General features: G+C 45.1%; 1 protein-coding gene across 4 annotated transcripts in view; it reads right to left on the bottom strand.

Annotated features, from left to right (window-relative positions):
• The window catches only part of MSH3 (mutS homolog 3), a 2767116-nt gene that overhangs the window by 2456733 nt on the left and 288500 nt on the right, over nucleotides 1–21883 (bottom strand). For all 4 annotated transcript variants that reach the window (XM_069627552.1, XM_069627549.1, XM_069627550.1 and 1 more), the window contains one exon: nucleotides 19209–19326. In XM_069627552.1, coding sequence (XP_069483653.1) covers nucleotides 19209–19326 — 118 coding nt within the window. The remainder of the gene's footprint in view (nucleotides 1–19208; nucleotides 19327–21883) is intronic.

Here is a 21883-nt window from a genome sequence, read left to right as displayed (position 1 = left end):
TCTAGAGAGCTTGACCAACTCCTCACCGACTGCATTATCGAACCAGCCACAGGCCCGACCCCGTGGGTCTCCCCCGTAGTCATCCTACCTAAGGAAGGGGGGGGCGATTACGCCTCTGCGTGGACATGAGAATGGCGAATACTGCCATCCAGAGGTAACGACATCCTGTACCTTTCATAGAGGACATGATACTCCAATTTAACAAAGCAGTGATGTTTTCCAAGCTCGACCTGATCCAGGGCTGCCATCAACTAGAACTCCACCCCAAATCAAGAGGCATTCCGACGTTCACCACCCACGAGGAACTATTCTGATATCGGTGCCTGAACTTCAGCATCTCGTCAGCCGCTGAAATTTTCCAGGAGGTGATCAGGCAGATCATCAGACCTATCAAGGGCGCACTTAACTATAGCAACGATATCCTTGTGTTCACCGTTTCCCACGATGCGCACGGCGCAGTGCTCCTCGCCACATACACGGCTATACAAGACGCCGGCCTGACGGTCAACCTTGCGAAGTGCAGGTTCAGCAAGGCCAAGCTAAAGCTCTTCAACCACATCTTCTCTGCTGAGGGAATGAACACCATCACCAATTTGAAAGAGCTGCTACAAGTGGCGGATGTTCAGTCCTTCTGGAGCATGGCCGGCTACTGTGCAAGGTACATTCCTCACTACGCAACCATCACCGAGCCGATGCGGAAGCTCCTACAAAAGGAGATGCCATTCATCTGGTCCCCTGCTGGTCAGGAAGTGTTCGACTCGATCAGAAGGCCCTTGCGGAGGCTCACTGCCTGGCGTACTTTGACCCCGAATGGCACACCAAAATCATAATGGATGCCAGCCCCGTGGGCCTAGGGGCCAACCTGGCGCAGACAAGCGGTGCCGACATCCACCCAAGGCACGTTACCTATGCAAGCCGAGCCATGTCCGGCCCCGAGTGTGCATACTCAAAGGCTGAAAAGGAGAGTCTGGCAGCCATCTGGGCCTGCGAACACTTCCATGATTTCATCATCAGGAAGAAATGTACTCACACAGACCACCAAGCATTACTATCACCGTTTGGCAGCCCACGAACGAAGATGCCGCCCAGGATTGAAATGTGGGGCATCCTACTGCAGGAGTATCACTACAACATCGTCCATCAGCCTGGGGGTGACTTGAACCCAGCAGACGATCTATCCAGACACCCCACGCGCCCATGCGATGTCGAATACATTGATTACCTTGCAACCAACTCACTGCCACCTGCACTGTCTCTTGATATGGTTGCAGCCGTGTCGGCGGCTGACCCAACGATGGCACTGGCCAGGAGCCTGACCACGAATTGAAAATGGAAAGACTGCAGGTGTGCCATTCTCAGACACCCAGGGGTGGGCAGAGAGGAGCTTGAAAGATTGGCAAGAGTCCATACCGAACTAGTCGTAAAAGACCAGGCTGTGCTGTTGAGAGGATGCCGGCATTTCATCCCCGCAACGCTTGGAGCAGAAGTCGTCAAGACAGGCCACGAAGGACACCGGGGGGCTGAAAACACCAAGAGATAATTGCGTTGCCATGTGTGGTTCCCTTTTCTAGACTCTCTGGTCGACAGGTGGGTTAAAAACGGTTTGGCCTGCCAATGTACAACAAGAGTGGAGGCCCCAATACCGCTACAAATGACACAACCCGGATCGGCACTGGAAGAGAGTGGCCGTCGATTTCTATGGACCCAGGGAAATACCACCCACTACTGATAGATGAATACTTGCGATTTCCCATTGCCAAGCAGGTGACCACCACAGCGTACACCCAGCTAACAGTCACATTCGACAAAGTCCTCAGTGAGTGGGGCATTCCTAGAGTTATCGGACAACGGGCCGCCGTTTAACAGCCAGTTTGCAGCTTTTGCCAAGCATCTGTGGTTCAAACACCTGAAAATAACACCCAGATGGCCACAGGCAAACAGAATGGCAGAAAGGTTCATGGCCTCCATAAAAAAAAGATGATGCAGAGGGCTCGCATAGAGGGCACTAGTCCACACCAAGCAATGTGCTGGCTAGTGCGTGACTATCGCAATACGCCACATGAAGCAACCAATAAGTCCCCCGCTGAACTGATGATGTGCTACGGCGTGCACACCAGGATGTTGAGAGATTTCACAGCCACTGATGAGGAAGGAGCAGAGGTCATCTGGAGAGACATTGAGGTGAAGGAGAAAACCAAACTAGACTCAGGCGTGAGGAAGAAAGTAAACCCCAAGGAGTTCCACGTCGGAGACTTAGTTCTCGTCCAGCAACCGATGATCAAAAAGACGGACTCTCGATATGCTCCGAAGCCAATGAGTGTCGTAGCCGTCAAGGGAACAATGGTGACCACCCAAAACGAGGACCGGGAAGTCAAGAGGAACAGCTCCCTGTTCAAGCACCTTGTCAAGAGAGGACTGTGAACCACTCCCTCCGGAACACGATCCGGAACCCAGGGAACCCCGCAATGAAGAGTGGGCTCCCCCACGTGACCTGGCTCAACGAAGAGTGCCGGCGGTTGAGGACGTGGACCCCTGGAGCTATGGGTGACAGAAGCACACAGCCCCAACGTGTGATCCGTAGGCCAACCCGCTGGGTTGAAGAGTGTTGAGCCCGACGTGTGAACATTTGTCTGGCGGTGGTGTTACGTGTGAACATTTGTCTGGCGGTGGTGTTACCGTCCTGTCACTTTAAGGAAGCAACCTACACAGGAGAAAGGAGGAGTTAGTGACTTAGGGCAACAGGGGAGGAGTGTGTACGTGTGAGCGGAACACGTTTTCATTTCCAAGTTGAGTTCCAATAAAAGAAGTTGTGTTTCCAAGCTCTGGTCTCCTGCGTGTCATTTTCAAGCCCAGTCCGGGCAACACCATGTGCACTAGACTCTTCTTTATATCTTGTTGCTCTTTTGTCATATTAGAACATGAAGAAAACAGCGCGTCTACCGATGCAGCAACTACATTCAATGACGCAGTAGGGCACACTTCCTCGGTGGAAAAGTGAAACTCTTGGGACTGCCTGGACGTTTCTGAATCGCTGTCACTATCCGAAGCTAATGGATCACTTTCACTATCGAATGTACAAGAGGAACCAGATATCAGAAAACACTCTAGATCCAGTTTAGTCGATAACTGTGTGCCAATTATGTTGTTGTATTGGGGCAGCGAGTTTGTGTGAATGTGTCACTTCAACAGAGTCTTTTTGTAAGCCAAGAAATAAGTTGAGAAGAGTGTTATTATCGATTGAGGGGCGAGGAGGTAATGCATATATGCCAACCCTCCAGATTCGAAAAATTGGGCTATTGTTTACTGTCTCCCGCCTAAAATAATTTTAACCCCAATGCAATCCTATGGGAAAAATACATTCTCCTGATTGCTGTGGTGAAATCTCCCTCCAAGGGCCTGCTGAAAGTTGGCATGCCTGGTTAATGCTCCCTACTTCTCCCCCTGCTGGTTTGTGAGATTTGCTGGCCAGGGGTGGGGCCGTGTTTTCAATTAATTCCATGTCAAGGACAGCCACCCCGAAGTAATGTTATTTTAGAGCACTCGTCTAAAGTTCCAATGCACATATCCGCCTTAGAGCCAGAGGCTTCATTTTGGTCTCATACTTGGTGTTCGCAGACTCCTCATGTTTATTCTGGTCCGCGCAGTAGCACTGCATGGATTGTTATTACAGGCTTTTTGTTTTTTCATTACCAAGGCTTAGCGGGTAATGTATTTAGAAAGACTCACCCCTCACAATGCTCACCACGGACCAATGCCGACCACAGACACTCTGTGAGACTGACGGTATCCTAATACCTCAGAAACGATGCCTGTGCTGTGGATTTCAGTACTTCATAATCCCATGCACATATCATGGTGTTTCCCACCAGTCCCAAGGCTCACTCAGAGATGCTGGTCAGTGAGACAGGGAGGGGAAGGGTGAGAGGGATCCTCTTATCCCTATGCCAATGGCTACTTGGCTTGGTTGACAATATCTTTAAAGTGAATGAGTGATTTATCAAGCCTGAAATCGGCTTGGGTGCTTTAAAATACATCAGGTCTCATTACAAGTAGGGAAAAAAAGGTGGTAATACAGTGGTAACTTGGTTACCACTGCATTACCGCCGCATTACCTCACTGTCGTACTACAACTATTGTAGTGAGGTGGAGGAAAAACCACCAGCAAAATGCTGGAGTCATTCCACCGCCTTATTGCCAAGAAATTGCCAAATCAATGGAATTACCATTGGCGGAATTACTGCCTCTGGTAAATTACTGCCAAAATCCCCATGGAGTCCTATGGACTCCATAAATGGGGACTAACACTGCCATAGGACCGCTTTTAATCCGGAGGTAAATCTGCAGGGCCAAGTAGCGGTAACAGTAATTCTGTTTGGTGGTATTTCAGTGGATTATTTAGGTCAGTCCGAGAACTGCAAAAGTAAGGTGGAATGAGCACAGGTCTTGCATACGTAATCATAACATGAATTCTGCAGTGGCACAACATTGGCATGAGAAGAAACATAATCTGCCACAGATCAGGTTCCAGGTTTTGGAGACAATAAAGAGAAGAGAACCACATGAAAACACTCAGAGAAGGTTAGACCAAAGAGAGTCCTTTTGGATAGACAAGTTGGGGACATTGGCACCCAATGGTCTCAACGAGGAGATCAATTTTGCTTGCTTTTTATGATGAAACAAACTATGGAGAGTGATTGTCCACACTGATGCCCACATTGATGTAAGTGTCAAATTACTCGACACAGACAGTACGAACAAGCAACATGGGGCCATGAATGATATAATAGAGATGACAGAGATGTCATTACACATGAACACAATATGTTAATGATGTTTGCACATTGTGAGTTTTAATTGGATAAGTGAATATGCAAGTTGTAAGTCTGAATATGTACGGGTCTCTGGGTCTTGGACAGTAAGGGGTTTTGTTATACGATTAGCATAGCAAGTATTACCAGTAATATGTAGGGTTAGTATGTAGAACATTAATGTTTTCAGCATTTACAATAGTCAGTCACTAAGGGACAGGAACATTGTTGTGATTAACATTGCATTCATCTGGTGCAAGTGACTAGAATCTTGAGATGGAATGCAGGGCTTAGAATGTTTATCTATGAGTGAGTTCCAGGTTTGCGAGTTGCAAGGATGTAAGCCCTGAGAGAGGATGCCAGTGGGTGTCCTATGTCCCCTTTTACTTACCTGACTCTAAGAACTGTATTTGGTGTACCTAAACTTAAGTAAATAAGTTAACAGTTCACTGGAGTGTCAGAGTCATTTGTGGCCAAACCCTGAACTCAACACTGGCGACGAGGATGGGATCTGGCTGTGCTGGGGGGACAGCACCAAAGGGAGACACCCACCGCCCCCCCCTCTGAGAAGTTATCCTCTCTCAGGTGAGAGCGCTGGATGGCTGTGAGGCACTGCAAGAGTGAGGGCAATAGAGGCCCAGACAGAGGTGCTACAGAGGCAGAGGGGGCACGAAAGGCCCAGACAGAGGCGCTACGAAGGCACTGGAATAACAGAGCAGCTATGGATGTAAAGGTGCTGCATGAGGCAGTGGAGAGGTTCTGCCAGGACAGTGAGGCGCTACAATGGGCAATGAGATGTTGCAGAGGCAGTGAGGCGCTGCATGAAGAGGTGCTGCGAGGGCAGTTAGGCGCTGCAACAGGCAGTGAAGAGGCACTGCAGAGACAGTGAAGCGCTGATAGGGGCAGTGAGATGCTACAGAGGCAGTGAGGCGCTGCATGAAGAAGTGCTGCAAGGGCAGTGAGGTGCTGCAACAGGCAGTGAAGACGCGCTGCAGGGGCAGTGAGGTGCTGCGTTAGGCAGTGAAGAGGTGCTGCGTGAGGCAGTGAAGAGGTGCTGCATGAGGCAGTGAAGAGATTCTGCAAGAGGCAGTGAGTGGTCGCTGCAGAGGCTGTGAAGTGCTGCATGGTGCAGTGAAGAGGTGAGGCGCTGCGAGGGCGGTGAAGTGCTGCACGGGGCAGTGAAGAGGCACTGCATAGGGAGTGAAGAGGCACTTCAGTGACAAGGGTGTGCTGCAAAGGGCAGTGGGGACAAGAAGTTCTAGTGTTGAAAGGTACAACGGTCTGCTGTAAAGTGCAGTGGGCTCTGTGAGACTTATGGTTATTAGAAGGAGCTGTGAAGTTAATTGGAGCAGCAAGGTTCATTCATTCATTGGCATGGTGAAGTTCAAGGTGGCAGTCTCTCATAAAGCATTTAAGAGAATTGAGACTGTACAGACATTCAGAAGAGTTGGAAGTTGTTAATGGATCTAGGAGGGGCCTGGGGCCCATGGACTGTGCAAACATCTGTTGCGCCAAGGCTACAAGCTATTGGTCATAGTGAAGGCAGCCGAGATCACTGACAAAGTTATCCGATGTCAGCGCTTACCTTTGACTGGAACCGAAGGTTGCTGCGGTTGGCTTGAGTGGAGTCCTGGAGTTCGGCATGAGTGCTGCAGCGGGAGGCCTGACTCAGTTATGAAGTTTGATGGGGATGGGAGCTCTGTGTTCCTCCGTTACTCTCTATGCAGTGGTGAAGTAGGAGAGAATGCAGAGGTGCAGGCGATTAGAGTTGAGATACTAGAGCTGATATATATTAGTTTATTAGAGTGATGTTGTAGGTACATGTCTCTCTCTTTAATTGAGTTATGTAGTTTAACATATTTCTCTCCACAGGCGGACTACTGTCCATTACATGTGTTGCATGTGTAAAAAGGTGCAATGGTTGAGGTGAACCGTTGAGCGGACTACTGTCCATTACATGTGTTGCATGTGTAAAAAGGTGCAATGGTTGAGGTGAACCGTTGAGCGGACTACTGTCCATTACATGTGTTGCATGTGTGAAAAGGTGCAATGGTTGTGGTGAACCATTGAGCGGACTACTGTCCATTACATGTGTTGCATGTGTAAAAAGGTGCAATGGTTGAGGTGAACCGTTGAGCGGACTACTGTCCATTACATGTGTTGCATGTGTAAAAAGGTGCAATGGTTGAGGTGAACCGTTGAGCGGACTACTGTCCATTACATGTGTTGCATGTGTAAAAAGGTGCAATGGTTGTGGTGAACCATTGAGCGGACTACTGTCCATTACACTGTCTGTATAAAAAGGGAAATGTTGTTCCTATACTTTGGTGCCATTGTTTTGGCATATGTTGGTAGACATGTATGCGGTGATGTGTGAGTGAAATAAGATATTAAGGTTTTGAGTGTTTATTAAATCTTCATTAGAGTTATTAAGTTGATAACAGTGTTCATCATTAGCTGTTCTATGTAGGCATATTAATATGTTCTCTCCACAGGTGGACTTTTAATTTTAATCCACAGATGGACATTGATGTTAATGTTAATAGATTTTGAAGTGGTGACAGGATCTAAACCTTTTGGAGTTGGTTGTGGTTATATATGAAATGCTTTGAATAATCTTTTGTTTTTCAGGTGGGACTTTACTGGACAAATCTTTTGATGAAATATTGATCTTGCCACCGATACTTTACTGTTCTTGTTGTTGTCCCTATAGGGGAAAGTTGTGTTGTGATTAACTTTGCATTCATCTGGTGCAAGTGACTAGAATCTTGAGATGGAATGCAGGGCTTAGAATGTTTATCTATGAGTGAGTTCCAGGTTTGCGAGTTGCAAGGATGTAAGCCCTGAGAGAGGATGCCGGTGGGTGTCCTATGTCCCCTTTTACTTACCTGACTCTAAGAACTGTATTTGGTGTACCTAAACTTAAGTAAATAAGTTAACAGTTCACTGGAGTGTCAGAGTCATTTGTGGCCAAACCCTGAACTCAACAAACATGTAGGTTTGCTACCAGTAATATCCCCATAGTGCCTAGAGCACCCGAATCACAGAGCGCAAGGTGCGGCTCCGTGTATCCATGTTATACAGAGTGTAGATCCATGATAGTAGTGAATCGAGATTTTATCAGTGTGGGGGAAGTATTGTGACCGCTGCATGGTATCTGCAATACCGCGGGTGGATGCGTGACAGGCATTAGGGCGTCATGAAGGAAGCAGTAAAACTGCGCTGCAATTAGTACCATTAACATATTAATGATGTGTACACTAGCAGTGCTATTTGTTACAATGAGAAATCAAGGATGCATATACCCGCATTTACTATTGCTGCGCGCTGTTTACATCAGGGTTGTCATGGCGACCTCCTGTCGCGTCCTCTCGGTTCGATGTGGGGGGCGAGATGCGAAGCGCGGCTCGAGCAGCAGCACACAGCTGACGGGCAGCGCCTGCCAGGATGCCATGACAGCAGTTAAAACCAGGAAGCCTCGTGCATTCCCGCGTAGGGATTTGCAGTGCAGGCTAGACGGTGAAGAGAGCAGGAGGTGAGTTGGTCCACCACTTAACTGGATACTTGGTCTAACAGTTCTGCATGAGAAATTAGCTTCAATTAATTTATGTATACATTACAGGCAGCCTACATGTTAGCAGATCATAAAGGAGAGACCAGACACGTAAAGTCCCTATACAGACACTAAGGTATGATATTTTCCTGATCAACATCTGTACAACACACTGTAACAATTAACAGCCTATTGGAATTGTTTACTGGTATACATTTCTTTTCCTTTCCTTTTGCATGGATCGGGCGATTATCTATAACTGATTGGAACACTGAAAAACCAACTTGGTATGTAATTTTGAAATTCTGCACAATATGGGAATGAAACGTACATTTGAATATGGTGTGCATCAAATGTGTGATGTTTTGTACATGCAGAACACAGCCCTGAAGATGGTGCTTGGCACCGAAATGCATTGGCATAATAGTGTTGTTCAATAGACCAATGGGTCTTTTTTTGCCCCAATAACTGTGTGAATAAACACGCTTTTTTGAAATCCTTAATGGAAGTGAATGCAGTACTTATTGTTAAACTTACTTATTTGATCTTTTGATCTACCATTGAGCAGAATCTTTTTTTTTTTTTTAGAATTGAAGAAAAAAAGACACTCACCGATCACAGTGTGAAACCATATCATTGAATTAGTGATAGCTCTGATTTGAGCAATTTGAGAGCACCAGAGCTAATTGGGCGGCTCCCGCCTGATTTTTTCGTTTGTAGTATTTCAGTGGATTTACCACCAGAATACTGCACAACCTGTAATGAGGCCAATTATATTTAGGCAACAATTAAGTGACCTAACTAATTTCAACTAAATGAAGGGCAAGGTTTGTGTACTCCTCATGACACAGACATTTGGACAGGACCCAAGTCCTAACCCACTAGAAACGGAATAAAAGCCAGAGACCTGGGACAAATAATAGGTAGCAAACACATGTTAATGTTCAGTCTGCTTGTAAAGAGTGGCAAAGGTCTGCAGTATTTGTTTTTTTCTGTTTTTAAAACTTTATGGATTAAGTTTAAAAAAAAAAAAAAGAACTGCCCAAACGATGAACACGCACTGGGAATAAACTGAGGTTGATTTGCCTCAGACAGTACTGAAGTTGGATTCTTGTAGAAGCATCCCATTGTGAAGAAACGTTCGCTCATATGTAGCCGCAGGTCCTTGCTGGATGGAGTAGTTTCTTTTGCAGGTATGTGTGCTAAAAGGTTTCAAGCCAGAATGACTAATTGACTGTTCCACTAGATCTGATCCATTGGCCAGGTTTGCCTACGCATAGTCTGAAGTTTGAGAAAGATTGGATGAATATTCAGAACAACCATCTTCTGCAGGATTTTTAGTACCCGATTTATCTCAAGTGAAAAGATGGAGAAATCGGTGGTGACAAAAGGCAAGGTGTGTAGCACCTTGATTAAGCTGACAAATCACCTCAGGAAAACATTAACTCGACATTTGCTCATGGCTCAACTTCTGGCAAGGCACAAAGTCTTCCGATACTAGACAATGGCCCACAGCTCAGAATTCAGAAGGGGGTGGGGGATGACAAAGAGGGATTGCAGTCGGGTGAGTCTGGGGGCCAGAGAGGTCACTCGCTCAGTGATACAGGGCCTGGAGGAGATTCAAAGGGCAACCCCCCAGGTCCCTTATCCTATCGCTAGCCTCATGTCTGTGGGAAGGCCCCCTCTTAGCCACATAACAGCCTGAAGAGCATACATGAAATGTTGAAAATGTCGATGTCGTGGAGCAGAAATGAACCTGCTGGCATTCATGAGCATTACACAAGGAGCATGCCCCGAGCCCCACAAACCAGTTTGTTGCGTCCCGAGGTTAACAGGAGGAAGTCTAGAGTATTTATGGCCAGAGAATCCAAAAGGAATGGCCGAGTGGCCTACAGCGCGATTTAATGGAGCAAGAGCCGCTGTTTGACTATTTGCGGTTTGTAAATTCGGGAATCGTTGCCGCATGCTGGCTGCTGGTCAACACAAACCCTATGGGGATTTGGTAGTTTGCCAGGTCTGAACCAATCGGCAGACATGCTTGCACCTCCCACACGCACCCAAGCCCAATCAAACAGCTCAGCCCCAGCCTCGCAGTGCAATGTAGATGGTGCTAGTAGAGGGCCAGTGTGAGTGTTAAGTGGCGGAGTGCGCAGTGGTTAGAGTGGCTTAAAGTACACAATAGAGTGTGGCAGAGCAGTGAGTATATGGAAAAGAGAGAGAAGGGGCAAAGGAAGAGAAGGCGAGGCAGATAGCCAGAGACCATGGCAGAGCGGTGAAGAGGAAGAAAGAAGGTGGGAAGGAGATAACACAGGAGAAGATGGAGGAAAATAGGAGTGGAGGAAGAGAGAAAACAGGAGAGGGGAAAGAGGTGGCAGACAAAGAGGTTGAAGGAAGAAGAAAAGAGGAGCAAGAGGCAAGCCCCAGCACCGCATCCATGAAAGAGATCATACGGTAGTGAAGAGGCCTAAGCTTAGAACCATAATGCTCAGGGTTGCGGGAGTGGGGAGAGGTTGCTTACTGCCAACAGAGGGGGGGAGGCTAGCAACTCTTTGGATCAAGCTATCAGTGCATTCATCCTATTCCTGACCCCTACAGAAGACCTGTGGGTACGAAGCAAGGGTGTGGAGCAACTCACAATCAGGAAGGCTCCAACAATGACCATGAAATATACAACAAATGCCAAGAAAGAACTATGTGACCCTACAAATGCCAAAGGAAGAGTTACCATTAAAAGGCAGATCTGAACAGGGGAGACATGTAGGAACTAAGACCAATGGTCAAAAAGAAAACCTGAATGATTTGTGATACCAGCCTAAACAAATCCCAGGATTTCAGTCAAAACCGAATCCAAGAGTTTTTAGTACATGATAAAAGGAAGCGTGCACTTGCTTACGGCTAGGAGTCAGCCGTTCATCCCTCAAATGTGCCACCTCATATAGATGCCCACACCTAACCCTAACTGAAGGACTTTGGTCTGAAGGCAAAGTTATGAACCTTTGCACTCAGGTGTAATTGTCAGTGATCCTGATCAGCTTAGAGACTGGTTCAGTCAAGGTTTTCCTTTTTCTTACATACAGATGCCGAGTAGAGGTTTGCCTAGTAATATTCTGCAGACTTAAGCAAAGATGGCAGCTCATGCCAGGAATCCTTCCAAGAGATAACTTTGGCCTTTATTACAGCTTTTGAGGTATTGGCAAAACAGACCTTATTTTCTAAATAATGCCTCTTTTAGCAACCTTCCCATAAAAGGTATTTATATTTTGATTTATATTTTTAAGCACCTTTGGCAATGCACTGTACAAACAAGAATAACCTCAGTACAATAAATAATGAAGTAATGAGTCTAATGACAAACAGCTACAGTTAAGAAGAAGTCAAGAAAGAGAAAGTGGGTCTTCAGACGGGAATGAAAGATGTGAAGAGCGGGGGAAGCGTGGCTGTCAGTTGGCAGTGAATTATAGTGATTGAGGGCTAGAAGAGAGAAGGAATGAAAATGCAAAGAAGCACACGAAGTTCGGGGGGGAAGAGAGAAGATGAAGATGCTAAGAGAATGCACGGGAGAATAGAAGGAGACAAGGGAAGCCAAATAGGAAGGGGCCAACCCATGATGACACTTAAAAACGATACAAAGAAAATTAAATGAAAGACGAGAGTTATGGGGAGAAAAGAGCAAGAAAGAAGAGACTGAGTAATAGAGGAGCAGGAGGAAGTGAGAAGAGAAGATGAATTGCAGAATTGAAGACTGAGTGTAGAGGGGTGAGATGAGAAGAAGGAAGCAGGGATGCCATTGCACTAAAATGCCAGCTGTAGCGGATGTGAAATCACAAAGCCCATGACCTCTGATGACATCACAGGAAGTGATGTCATTTGACCCCGCCCCAAGTGACATACTGGTAAGTGACGGCACACAGCCTTTCACCCCTTGACAAAAGAGGAAGTGGCATCACGTAGCATTGTCCCTCAGAACACTATTCACTTAAAAACTCCCTCCCTAACACATAAGGCACTGAATAATGCTGCCCCTAGCTACCTCATCAATAGATTTCACAGAAGAACCTCCACCAGACCCACAAGACTTACCAATACTAACTGCATCACCATACCCAGATTTAGGCTATCCAGAGTCAGGGGCAATAGCTTTCAAGTCAAAGCCGCCCAACTATGGAACTTCCTACAGCACCACATTAGAGAAGATCAATCCTTCCCAAAGTTTAGACTAAGCTACCTCAACTGGCTTAAATCGAACACCACCCGATAGCCCACCGGTATCCTTAGCCATGCTCTCACTCTGGCACCACTGCTGTATATAGACTTATCTTCTGCTAATACTGTTGCTATATATTTGTCGTATACTTGCTGTATATTCTGTCAATAATAGGCACCACTGATGTACATTATACTAGTTGTATATTTTTGCTAAACTGTAATCTTCTGATCTGTACATATTGCATATGCGCCACCTGTTGCATACTGCCCTGCCCATTTTGTAACCTGTACAATCAAGCTTTGCATTACCTGTACTGCTACACCCTGATACCTCTTGGTCTGGTGTGAATTATAAATGAATAAACTAAACTAAGAAAAATAATGGTTATGATATCACTGTAATATGACATACATTTCATACAAGAATGTATCACTATATTTAGCATTAATATCAGTGTGTATAGCGCCAACAACCATAAGGCAATAAAGCACTGTCGACCGGCTGGTGACAAACTGTTGCTGCTGGAATTGAAAACAGTTTATGAACAACCAATATAGTGAGAAACACCGAGACCAATGTATGCCCACAACAAAACAAGTTTTAAAAAGCTTTTTACAACCTGTAAACCCAGCTTCTGTACAAAGAGAATACAGCAGTTGATTCCAGATTAGGACACCTGTTGCCACTAGGCTTTACCACCAGCTGACAGCATGCCTGCCAACCAAGTCTCCCACAACTCGCGGGAGTCTCCAACAAAAAAAGAGGCGGTCTCCCGCACTGCCACAATTTAACATAATTCTACAATAAAAAAAAGCCTATAGGGAATCTTCCTGTTGCCCAAGCATATCTCAGTCTTTCTTGAGATAAGTTCAAAAATGTCCCCAATTAAACGCTTCTATCTGCTACAAAAATGTTTCTTCATGATTTTTCCATACAAAATGGTGGAGGTGACTGCTACTTTAATCTTGGAAAGGGGCAAGGATGAAATCCGACAAAGATAGAAGGCATAGAATAAAGAAATTGTAAGGGGCACGTCTGACTGCTTGTACCAATGTGCGTTTCTCCCCAGTGGTATTGCGTACCTCAGTCCATCCATAAAAATATGCTCCATTTCATTTGGAAGAGCGTAGCCTTGCTTTTCCTTTGCAATGCATTCTGGGAATTGTAGGCCTGTGTTTAGAATGGAGAAATCCAAGACTATCAGTCAAAGAATGCACGTAAAAAACACATGACTTGACTAACATCTCCCGATTGGAATGTAGTAGGTATGTCAATCATTCTGTGAGGTGGCATTAGCAAGATGGCGATGGCATGCTCTAATGCATAGTGCCCATAGTGCACTGAGGAGCACATGTTGCACAATGCATCTAAGCATGAAGCAGCAGATAACAGACACTGTCTTTTACAACTAAGGCTTAAATGAGTGCCAGATGCAGCAAACCTGGCTGGCCTTACTATGGCAGAGGGAAGCTCTTTAAAGTGCAGTGCCTTTTATAAAGAAATGCGTGGAAAACATTCCCTGCTAGGAGTCATGCTACACTTTTAGTTGCACCAGACCTTTTGGCTACACACTTCAGAAACACAGATAAATGATAAGGCAACCATGGAGGGTTTTCAGGATATTGCAACCCAAAATGGATGTGTCCAAGATCACACCATTGGTTCAAGTGAGTCAGCCAGGATTAAAACGAAGGTCTGGTTTTTCCACTGCCAGTTTAGCTACTCGACTGAAACGTGCATGTGAGTTAACCTTAGTGCTGAACAAAATAAAAGCTAAAAATACAGTTTTGGCGGCGATTCTGTGTAGCGTCGGCTGGCAGGGGTCTTTGGTGTCACTATGAGAGAAATAAACAACCTCCAGCAATAGTAGTTCTTGACCTTGGCATCACTATGCAGACTGCAGATTAAACATCTGTGGAATAGTAAGCATCATCATTGATGGACAGAGATGTAGTATGTAGATGGCTTATGCGACATTATGCAGGCCATGCAATTGGGGGTTACGGGTGTGATACCTTGTACACATTTGAAGACAACGCTGGCAACCTTAAATTTAATTCTAGCTGGTAGTGGGAGCCAGTGAAGGTGGCACAAGATTTGGGCAGCATGGGTCCTGTAAAGTGCATTGGTAACAATCTTAGCAATTTTGTTCTAACACACCTCGAGTGGAGCCTCTGGATTCGACTTTTCAGGGCACTCTTACTGATGGAGTACAAGTACAACCACAATATTGGCCACGTGGGAGGTTTCAGAATGCAAAGGTTGCCACTTATTTATCTTAGGTTGTCTTGTCTCAGGATTGTGGTTGACTGATATCGGTAATATCCCCACTCTTGTTGCCTGGCAGACCTAAGACACACTGCGCCGTGTCTAGCTCAACTAAACTTGAAACCATGCCTTTTCTCTTAGGAGGAGGATTTTTATATCTGCACTCACCAGTGCCCTTTAACGCCAACAGAATAGTCAATGAAGTAGCAGCATGGCGCAGCGCACCATGCAGGACTAAACATGTGTCTCACAATAGCAGTCCTCTATGTTCCCTCAGGTGGGTCTGCAGAATTTCTTCTTGGTCTATTGTATGTGGGGTATACCGGGCCTACGTGGCCACCTACCTCTCTGAGCGGGACCGAGTTGAGTAGTAGTGCACTGCATTCACTGGTTAGGATAGCAATGAGTCGCTCACCTTACGGATGGTGGCGGTCACACAGTCAAGTCACTCACCTTACCACCCACGGACCGTAGCCTCCCTAGTCTCACACACAGCTCACACACGATCGCCATCAGCGCCCACCACCAATTCTCCTGCTCTCTCCGACTGTGCCGTCTTCACAAGTAAACTTCCTGGGGCCAACGTGCCAGCCAGGCCTGGGTGCCACGGCACGCTATACACAAACAATACGGCCAGGGGGCAGTAGGCAGGCCAGCAGGTAAGGGGTCCGACTGTAGGAGTCAGACTGCCACTCAGGTTCTCAGGACAGGAAGAAGTGGAACACTGGTGGTCCCTCTAAGGCAGGCCGCACTTCTATCTTCTGGGCTTGGGCCAAGGGGCAGCGGGCTGCGTGGCTAAGGCGCCAGAAAGTCTGGGCCTGGGTGGGCAAAGCCCCAGGGAAATAAAGTAAAACTACAGGCAGTAGTACGAGTATTAGTGCGATTTTCAGCACCCAGGCGGCCAGGCTGGCGGTACAGCACCCGACCAAACACTGCACATCAAACCCTGCCATTATGCCAAACATGCAGAGCAATAAGCAAGGACATAAACTTAGGGCAAGGACGAATCGTACAGGTCTTGAAAAGAAGGAAACGACAAGTATGGCCAGTCAAGGAAATATGGGAGGCAAAGTTTAAGGAAGAATCAAAAATAAGACCCAAGGCTATGGACCGAAGAGGAGAAAAAAAAGAAGCAGAGGGGGTAAAAGACGGGGAAAAGAAGGGGTAGTGATAGGTGGTGGAGAAACCAGGGCAGGGGGCTTGTGGAGGACATCTTTTTTTGTGGTATTAAGGCAGGGCTGCAGCACCGCTGGAGGTAAATATGGCCTGATTTCAAAGTGGTATTTCTTCTTGAAAATGCATCACCATTGGTGTAGGCAACTTACAATGTGTTCTCCTCAAGTCAGTGCTTTCCTCAATATAAAACAATTCGAATTGGAACAATGCAAAGGATGAAACAACGGGCATCAGAGATGCCCGATATCTGACCACCTTTACCATGTAATGCATAAAAGGGATAGAAAATGACCCTTTTTTGCATTACAAATAAGCAGTTGTTGCAAGAACCAATACTGTACAATATACATTTTCACCCTCAAAACAAGAGTGGCAATTGGAAGGAATAGAATAAAAATAAATACTAGGTAGCTTTCGGGAATCTGACAACAATCTAAACAAGCATTGGCAAAGCCAATTACACCATGGGAGGGAATGAACGGAAACCCCAGGGGTTAAGACAAGAACTGTGGGCAGAGGCATAAGAAATACATGGTAATATGAGGAAGAATAAAAGAAATCCAATAGTAGAACAGTACACAAGAACATTGTACAACATTTGAAGGAAGTAATGAGAGTGGAAATAGGAGGGTTGGCGAGGGAAGGAGTGACAGACAATGGAGGGGGGGAGAGAAGTGACAGGACAAAGGGGGGCAGAGGAACAGCACAAGGGGGGCTGATTAATAGCACAAAAGTTGGTGGAGCAACAGCTCAAGGAGGCAGGAGGAGGGACAGTGCAATGGGGAGGAGGGACAGCACAAGGGGAAAAGGGGGGACAGCACAAGGCGGAAAAGGAGGGACAGCACAAGGCGGAAAAGGAGGGACAGCACAAGGGGGAAAAGGAGGGACAGCACAAGGGGGAAAAGGAGGGACAGCACAAGGGGGAAAAGGAGGGACAGCACAAGGGGGGAGTGACATCCGTTTGTTGTTTGTATAATTGCAGCCTTTAGTCGCAGCTGTCCAATATTGCAGTTTGGCTCTCAATGTGATTTTTTACAAGTACACCTGTATGTTGTTACTTGTACTGCAACTAGCCACTGTACAACATCCTGCAGATGTCCTCACTAGAAATCACTGAGTTTTCTAATGAGGACATCTGTATGTTGTTAGTGGTACTGCACCATGAAAATAATTGCTTATATGGTAACAGTGACCAGAAAGGGAAACCTACACAACCTACATAGTCCAACTCCATCTGGCTGCGAAAAGAAATATCACTATGCCATCCCTGCTTTGAAAAATGTGCAAATACCAAAAAACCACTAGCACTACAAGCGCTACAGTGGTAATGATGTTCATTGGGAAAATGGTTAGGCATACTTCCGGCTGTAATGCTAACACCAGTGGTATCCAACATAAAAACTCTGCCCAAGTTGTAATAGGGCTCTTAATCTCTCAATATCTTGATAGGCAAAGGAGGACATGTGCAAGTACTAAATCATTCAAAGTAACAACTAAACAAGTAACCTGGTAAGCAATAGATTGGCGAGTCGGAGGGCAGGGGGGAGGGACAGAAATTCTATGATGGTGCCACTTGGTAAAAATGCAAGATAAATCACGCTGCCTAACCCAGGGAATCGCCCAATCTAGAAATAAAGGGGTGAGGGGTGAGTGAGCAGGTGACCTAAAGCTCTTCTGCAATCTGTCCCACCAGAAAGCAATGGCCCAGAGCAGCCATCTAAACACCCTCCTATATGAAACAAAGGGGCTTTGCGGCACAGAAAAGGGTGCTTTATGAAATATACCCAACTCGTTGTGGTTATCTGCATTACATAATGGTAAAAAAGGTGAAGGACTGCCACAACTTTTACTAGGTATTCTACTGCAGATTAAAAACAAAATGCAGGTATGGTACAGTGGCTGATCGACTACATCCATTATCCTTGAAAATGGGTTTTGCGGGCAAACCTATTTAAGTAACCATTTGTTTTCATTAGGAAAAGTGTTCACTGTAATTACACATGCATCTGTGTCTCTTCCTGCCGTTTCAAGAGTGAAATGTTCGGTATTTCTTTCCTGTGGGAAAACCAATGACTGTAAACATGGGCCCATAACATGTGTAAAAGGAATAGTGACGAAATTGGACATTTTGCATATTGAGGTCTTTCTGCACTGCTATACGTAAGAATCTCTCCGAGATGTGCCTGCATCCTTTAGGACCACATAAACCATTGCCAACTACTGTACCTGCACAGTCAACACCAGATGCATCCAGAATACGGGTCTGCTTTTCCAGTATGGGAGCATTGGTTCAGGTGTTCAGAACACAAGTGCACCTTTACAAAAGGAACAATGCTACATATCCAATTCACACCCGGGGAGGGTGAGCCAACCAATCAGGTGGCTGGTACAGCGGCCGAGAATACACAATCCCTGCACGCTGTTGCAGCCACCTGAGGCCCTTCCCCGGGTTGCGCCATTTTGATTTATTTTTTATAATGGGGGGGAGGCAGCAGGGAGCCAAATTCACCCGATTTCCCCTCCCCCCCCTTGCCTGCGGGACCCGAGCCTTGCGCTCCAGTCCTGGAGCGCCTCCCGCCTGGGCCCTGCTTGGCCCTACCTTAGCTCAAGCTGGCGGGCCGTTACCGGCCATGTCTGCCCTCCTGGCAGGGCATGAATGCCACAATAGCATTGAATTCGGTCTCTCAAATGGAAGAGTCCGACTATAGCAGCAACCGAGTTTGGTGGCACTCATTTCAAATCATTGGTGGTGTGACCTATAACCGCAAAGATTTCAATTTTTCCAGCGCAACACATGCTACGTTGTAGGCTTTGCCGAGTTGTCTATTAGCAAATTATGCACTGCTTATAAACTTGGATCTAACTGGTACCAACTAGCTTTATCTTTCCTTACGAAAATATTTTAGACAATCATGTAGATTCCCCTGAAAATAATGAGCACACAGCTTTATATCGCTGACAACATTTTACAAATCAACATGCATGACAGGGATGATTATTCAATTCAATCTTAACAGAGCTGCCAAGAGAAGCTGCAATTGGACTTTCCAAAAGCCCAATGGCAAAGTGGTCATCAGTCTCCAAGACAATGAGCAACTTCAGTTTACTAGACCTTTCAAAGAAAGTGGTGCACCCACATACATCTCATGAGCATAATATTTAACAAACTAAACACACACAACAAACAAAAGGATATCTTCTCCGATTAGGGTAGACTTGGTGTACAGGGCAGTCAACTGCCGCGTGAATAATGTACTTTTGTTTTCCCCAACAGCCTTGAGTGCTGCGGTCTCCATTTGCTTCACGACCCCCACCTGCAAAATAAAATGTGCAATAGTTATTTATTTATTGTCAAACATGTTAACCCAATGATTGAGAATAAAAACAAGCCAGAGCACAGATGCAAATGGTATTGCTTCAAATAATGTATACTGCTGTGACTTATTATTATTTTTTTTTATTGAATTGGTTGAAATAAATCAACCTTTCAAAATGCATATGTCAAACATTACAAAGAAAATAATTAAAACAAGTATCACATATTGATATAAGAAATATAGCACTCATGTCTTTCCTTAGTTCAAAGTTATGTAGTTAGAAAAAATGCAGTCTAGTCACCGTTGACAAATAAAACAGAGCATTTCATTGCAAACGCTGCTACACTCCTGTCATTGTACACAATGATGTTGTTATCAATGTGTGACTACATTTGCAAACAATGCTCAATAAAACCATGCATCTTACAATAGTAGACAAATAGAAAATACGTCTTAAACAAATTTAAACATGCTACAAATGAACAAATCAGGCAACCCACAAAACTAATTCAGCTGAAGTTTACTAACTGCAAACCTTAACTCACTAATCATGACCTCTAGTTTTACTATATCATGGAGAGAATAAGATAAAGTTTGATTTATTTAATTACTACAGGCTCATTATCTAAGTTCAAACTTTCCAAGAAACTAACAGTTGCTATTTGAATCAGTATGTAGGAAGAATTCAAGATTACCGCCCAGCATTGGTCAGAGTCTGACTAACCCAAGTGCCAGCAATGTCTTCCGAATTGCTTAGATCTTAGCGATGTTAACGACGGGCATTGGGTAATTAGGTGTTGTAGTGTCTCAGGAATGGTAATTAAATTGCAAAAGCGACAGAAATTGTCTGACTCTAAAATTAACTTACATTTGCTTAATAATGCTTTGGTCGGCCAGATGTTAAATCGTAGTCGCAATATTGCAGAACAAATTTTGACTGCAGGTGCTCTAATGAGGTACAATGGTAGCGTTCGCATTTTTTTCGGGGAAAACGCACAACATCACTATCTACCTAAGTTAAGCATGACTCACATGTTTTAATCCAGTCGTACACGTAAATCTGCATTTGTTTTCGCTTTATCAGGATTATCAGTAAGAGTGTCAATGGAAATAGTTGCCGCATTAAGAGCAGAATAGGCCGTGTTAATCCATGACTCAAAAAAAGTTTGTGTAGAGATAAACATATGTGCAGTAAGCTCTTTTAAAAGAGTATTTCGTGTAGAAGATGTTAAGCATTCCTGAACAGGGCACAAAGGCGCCAAGTATACAAAGCTTCCAATGCTATTAAACCCAGCTCATAGCGGATCCAAGCAACTGGTGTAGATGGTGGCAATCGTAGGATTTTTTTCCCAATTGTTTCCCAATTGTTGAATCTGAATCTGGTGTTAATTGGTAATGTTTCCAAACCATAAAGCAAACCCGGTACAGCCTTTTGATTCCAGTAAGTAAGGGCAGGTTTGACTGAATATTGCCCATATCTGGACATAATTAATCTGGTTTGCGAAATGGCTGTCTCAACTTTATCTACTCTTTCCAAATGTGCCTTTGATTGCTTAGTCAATTCAAAGGACATCCCCAAATAAGTATATTGAGGAACAACCATGGTTTGACTAATATTCCACAAGAACGACTTGGCTTTCCTTTTAGGAGAGTACACTAGTATTTGGGTTTTACTGGTGTTAATCTTCAGTTCATTATGCACAATATGGGTGTTAAATGCGGATAATAGTTTTTGTAGGCCAATTTAGGTTTTAGACATAAGAACCATATCGTCTGCATACATTAGACTGACTTATTTTTGGAGAATCAGAACTTACGTTTTGAATAATTAGGGCCGTGTCATGAATGTAATAGTTAAATATCGAGGAAGACAATAGGCAACCTTGCTTTAACCCACAAGCAGTCGTTATGGCTGCTGACAATAGCCCATCTAGCGAGAGACAAATATAAATAGTGGTCTCAGAGTGAAAGGCAAGGATGATTTCAAAAAGTGTCTGTGGGCAGTGGTCCCGTTTCAACTTATCAAATAACAGAACTCGAGAAAGAGAGTCAAATGCAGAGTGCAAGTCAATGAACGCCAGAAATAGAGCTTGTTTCGAGTGTTGGCACAGGGTTTTAATGAATTCAATGTCGGCAGATTAATGTGCGTGCCCATCCCCGCAATGAACCCAGTCTGACATGGATCTCTAAGAGAATTTATTAGGGTCCATTTATTGAATTATTTTAAGGTGAGTTTAGAAAAGATCTTTCCACGGGAATCAAACAGTGCAATCGGTCGATAATTATGTGGCTTGCATCCGTCACCCTTTTTGAAAATCGGGATGATAATTGAAGATTTCCATGATGATGGGATGGAGCGGGAACTGACAACTGCTTGGAATATACAATATAGGATGCGAGCCCATTCCACCCAATTCGCTTTAAGCATGGCATTGGAAATGCCATCCGGACCAGCGGCCCTCGATGTACTTGCTTTTTAAAATAATTTCTTCTATGTCCGTGATGGAAAACTCCAACTGCCATTGAATAGTCAGAGTGTAAAGAAACGATTCAT

Source organism: Ambystoma mexicanum, chromosome 6p (genome assembly GCF_040938575.1).
Source record: "Ambystoma mexicanum isolate Mex_15411 chromosome 6p, UKY_AmexF1_1, whole genome shotgun sequence".
Lineage (NCBI taxonomy): Eukaryota > Metazoa > Chordata > Amphibia > Caudata > Ambystomatidae > Ambystoma > Ambystoma mexicanum.
Note: the sequence above shows the minus strand (reverse complement) of the source record. Positions and strands in the feature narration are given on the sequence as shown.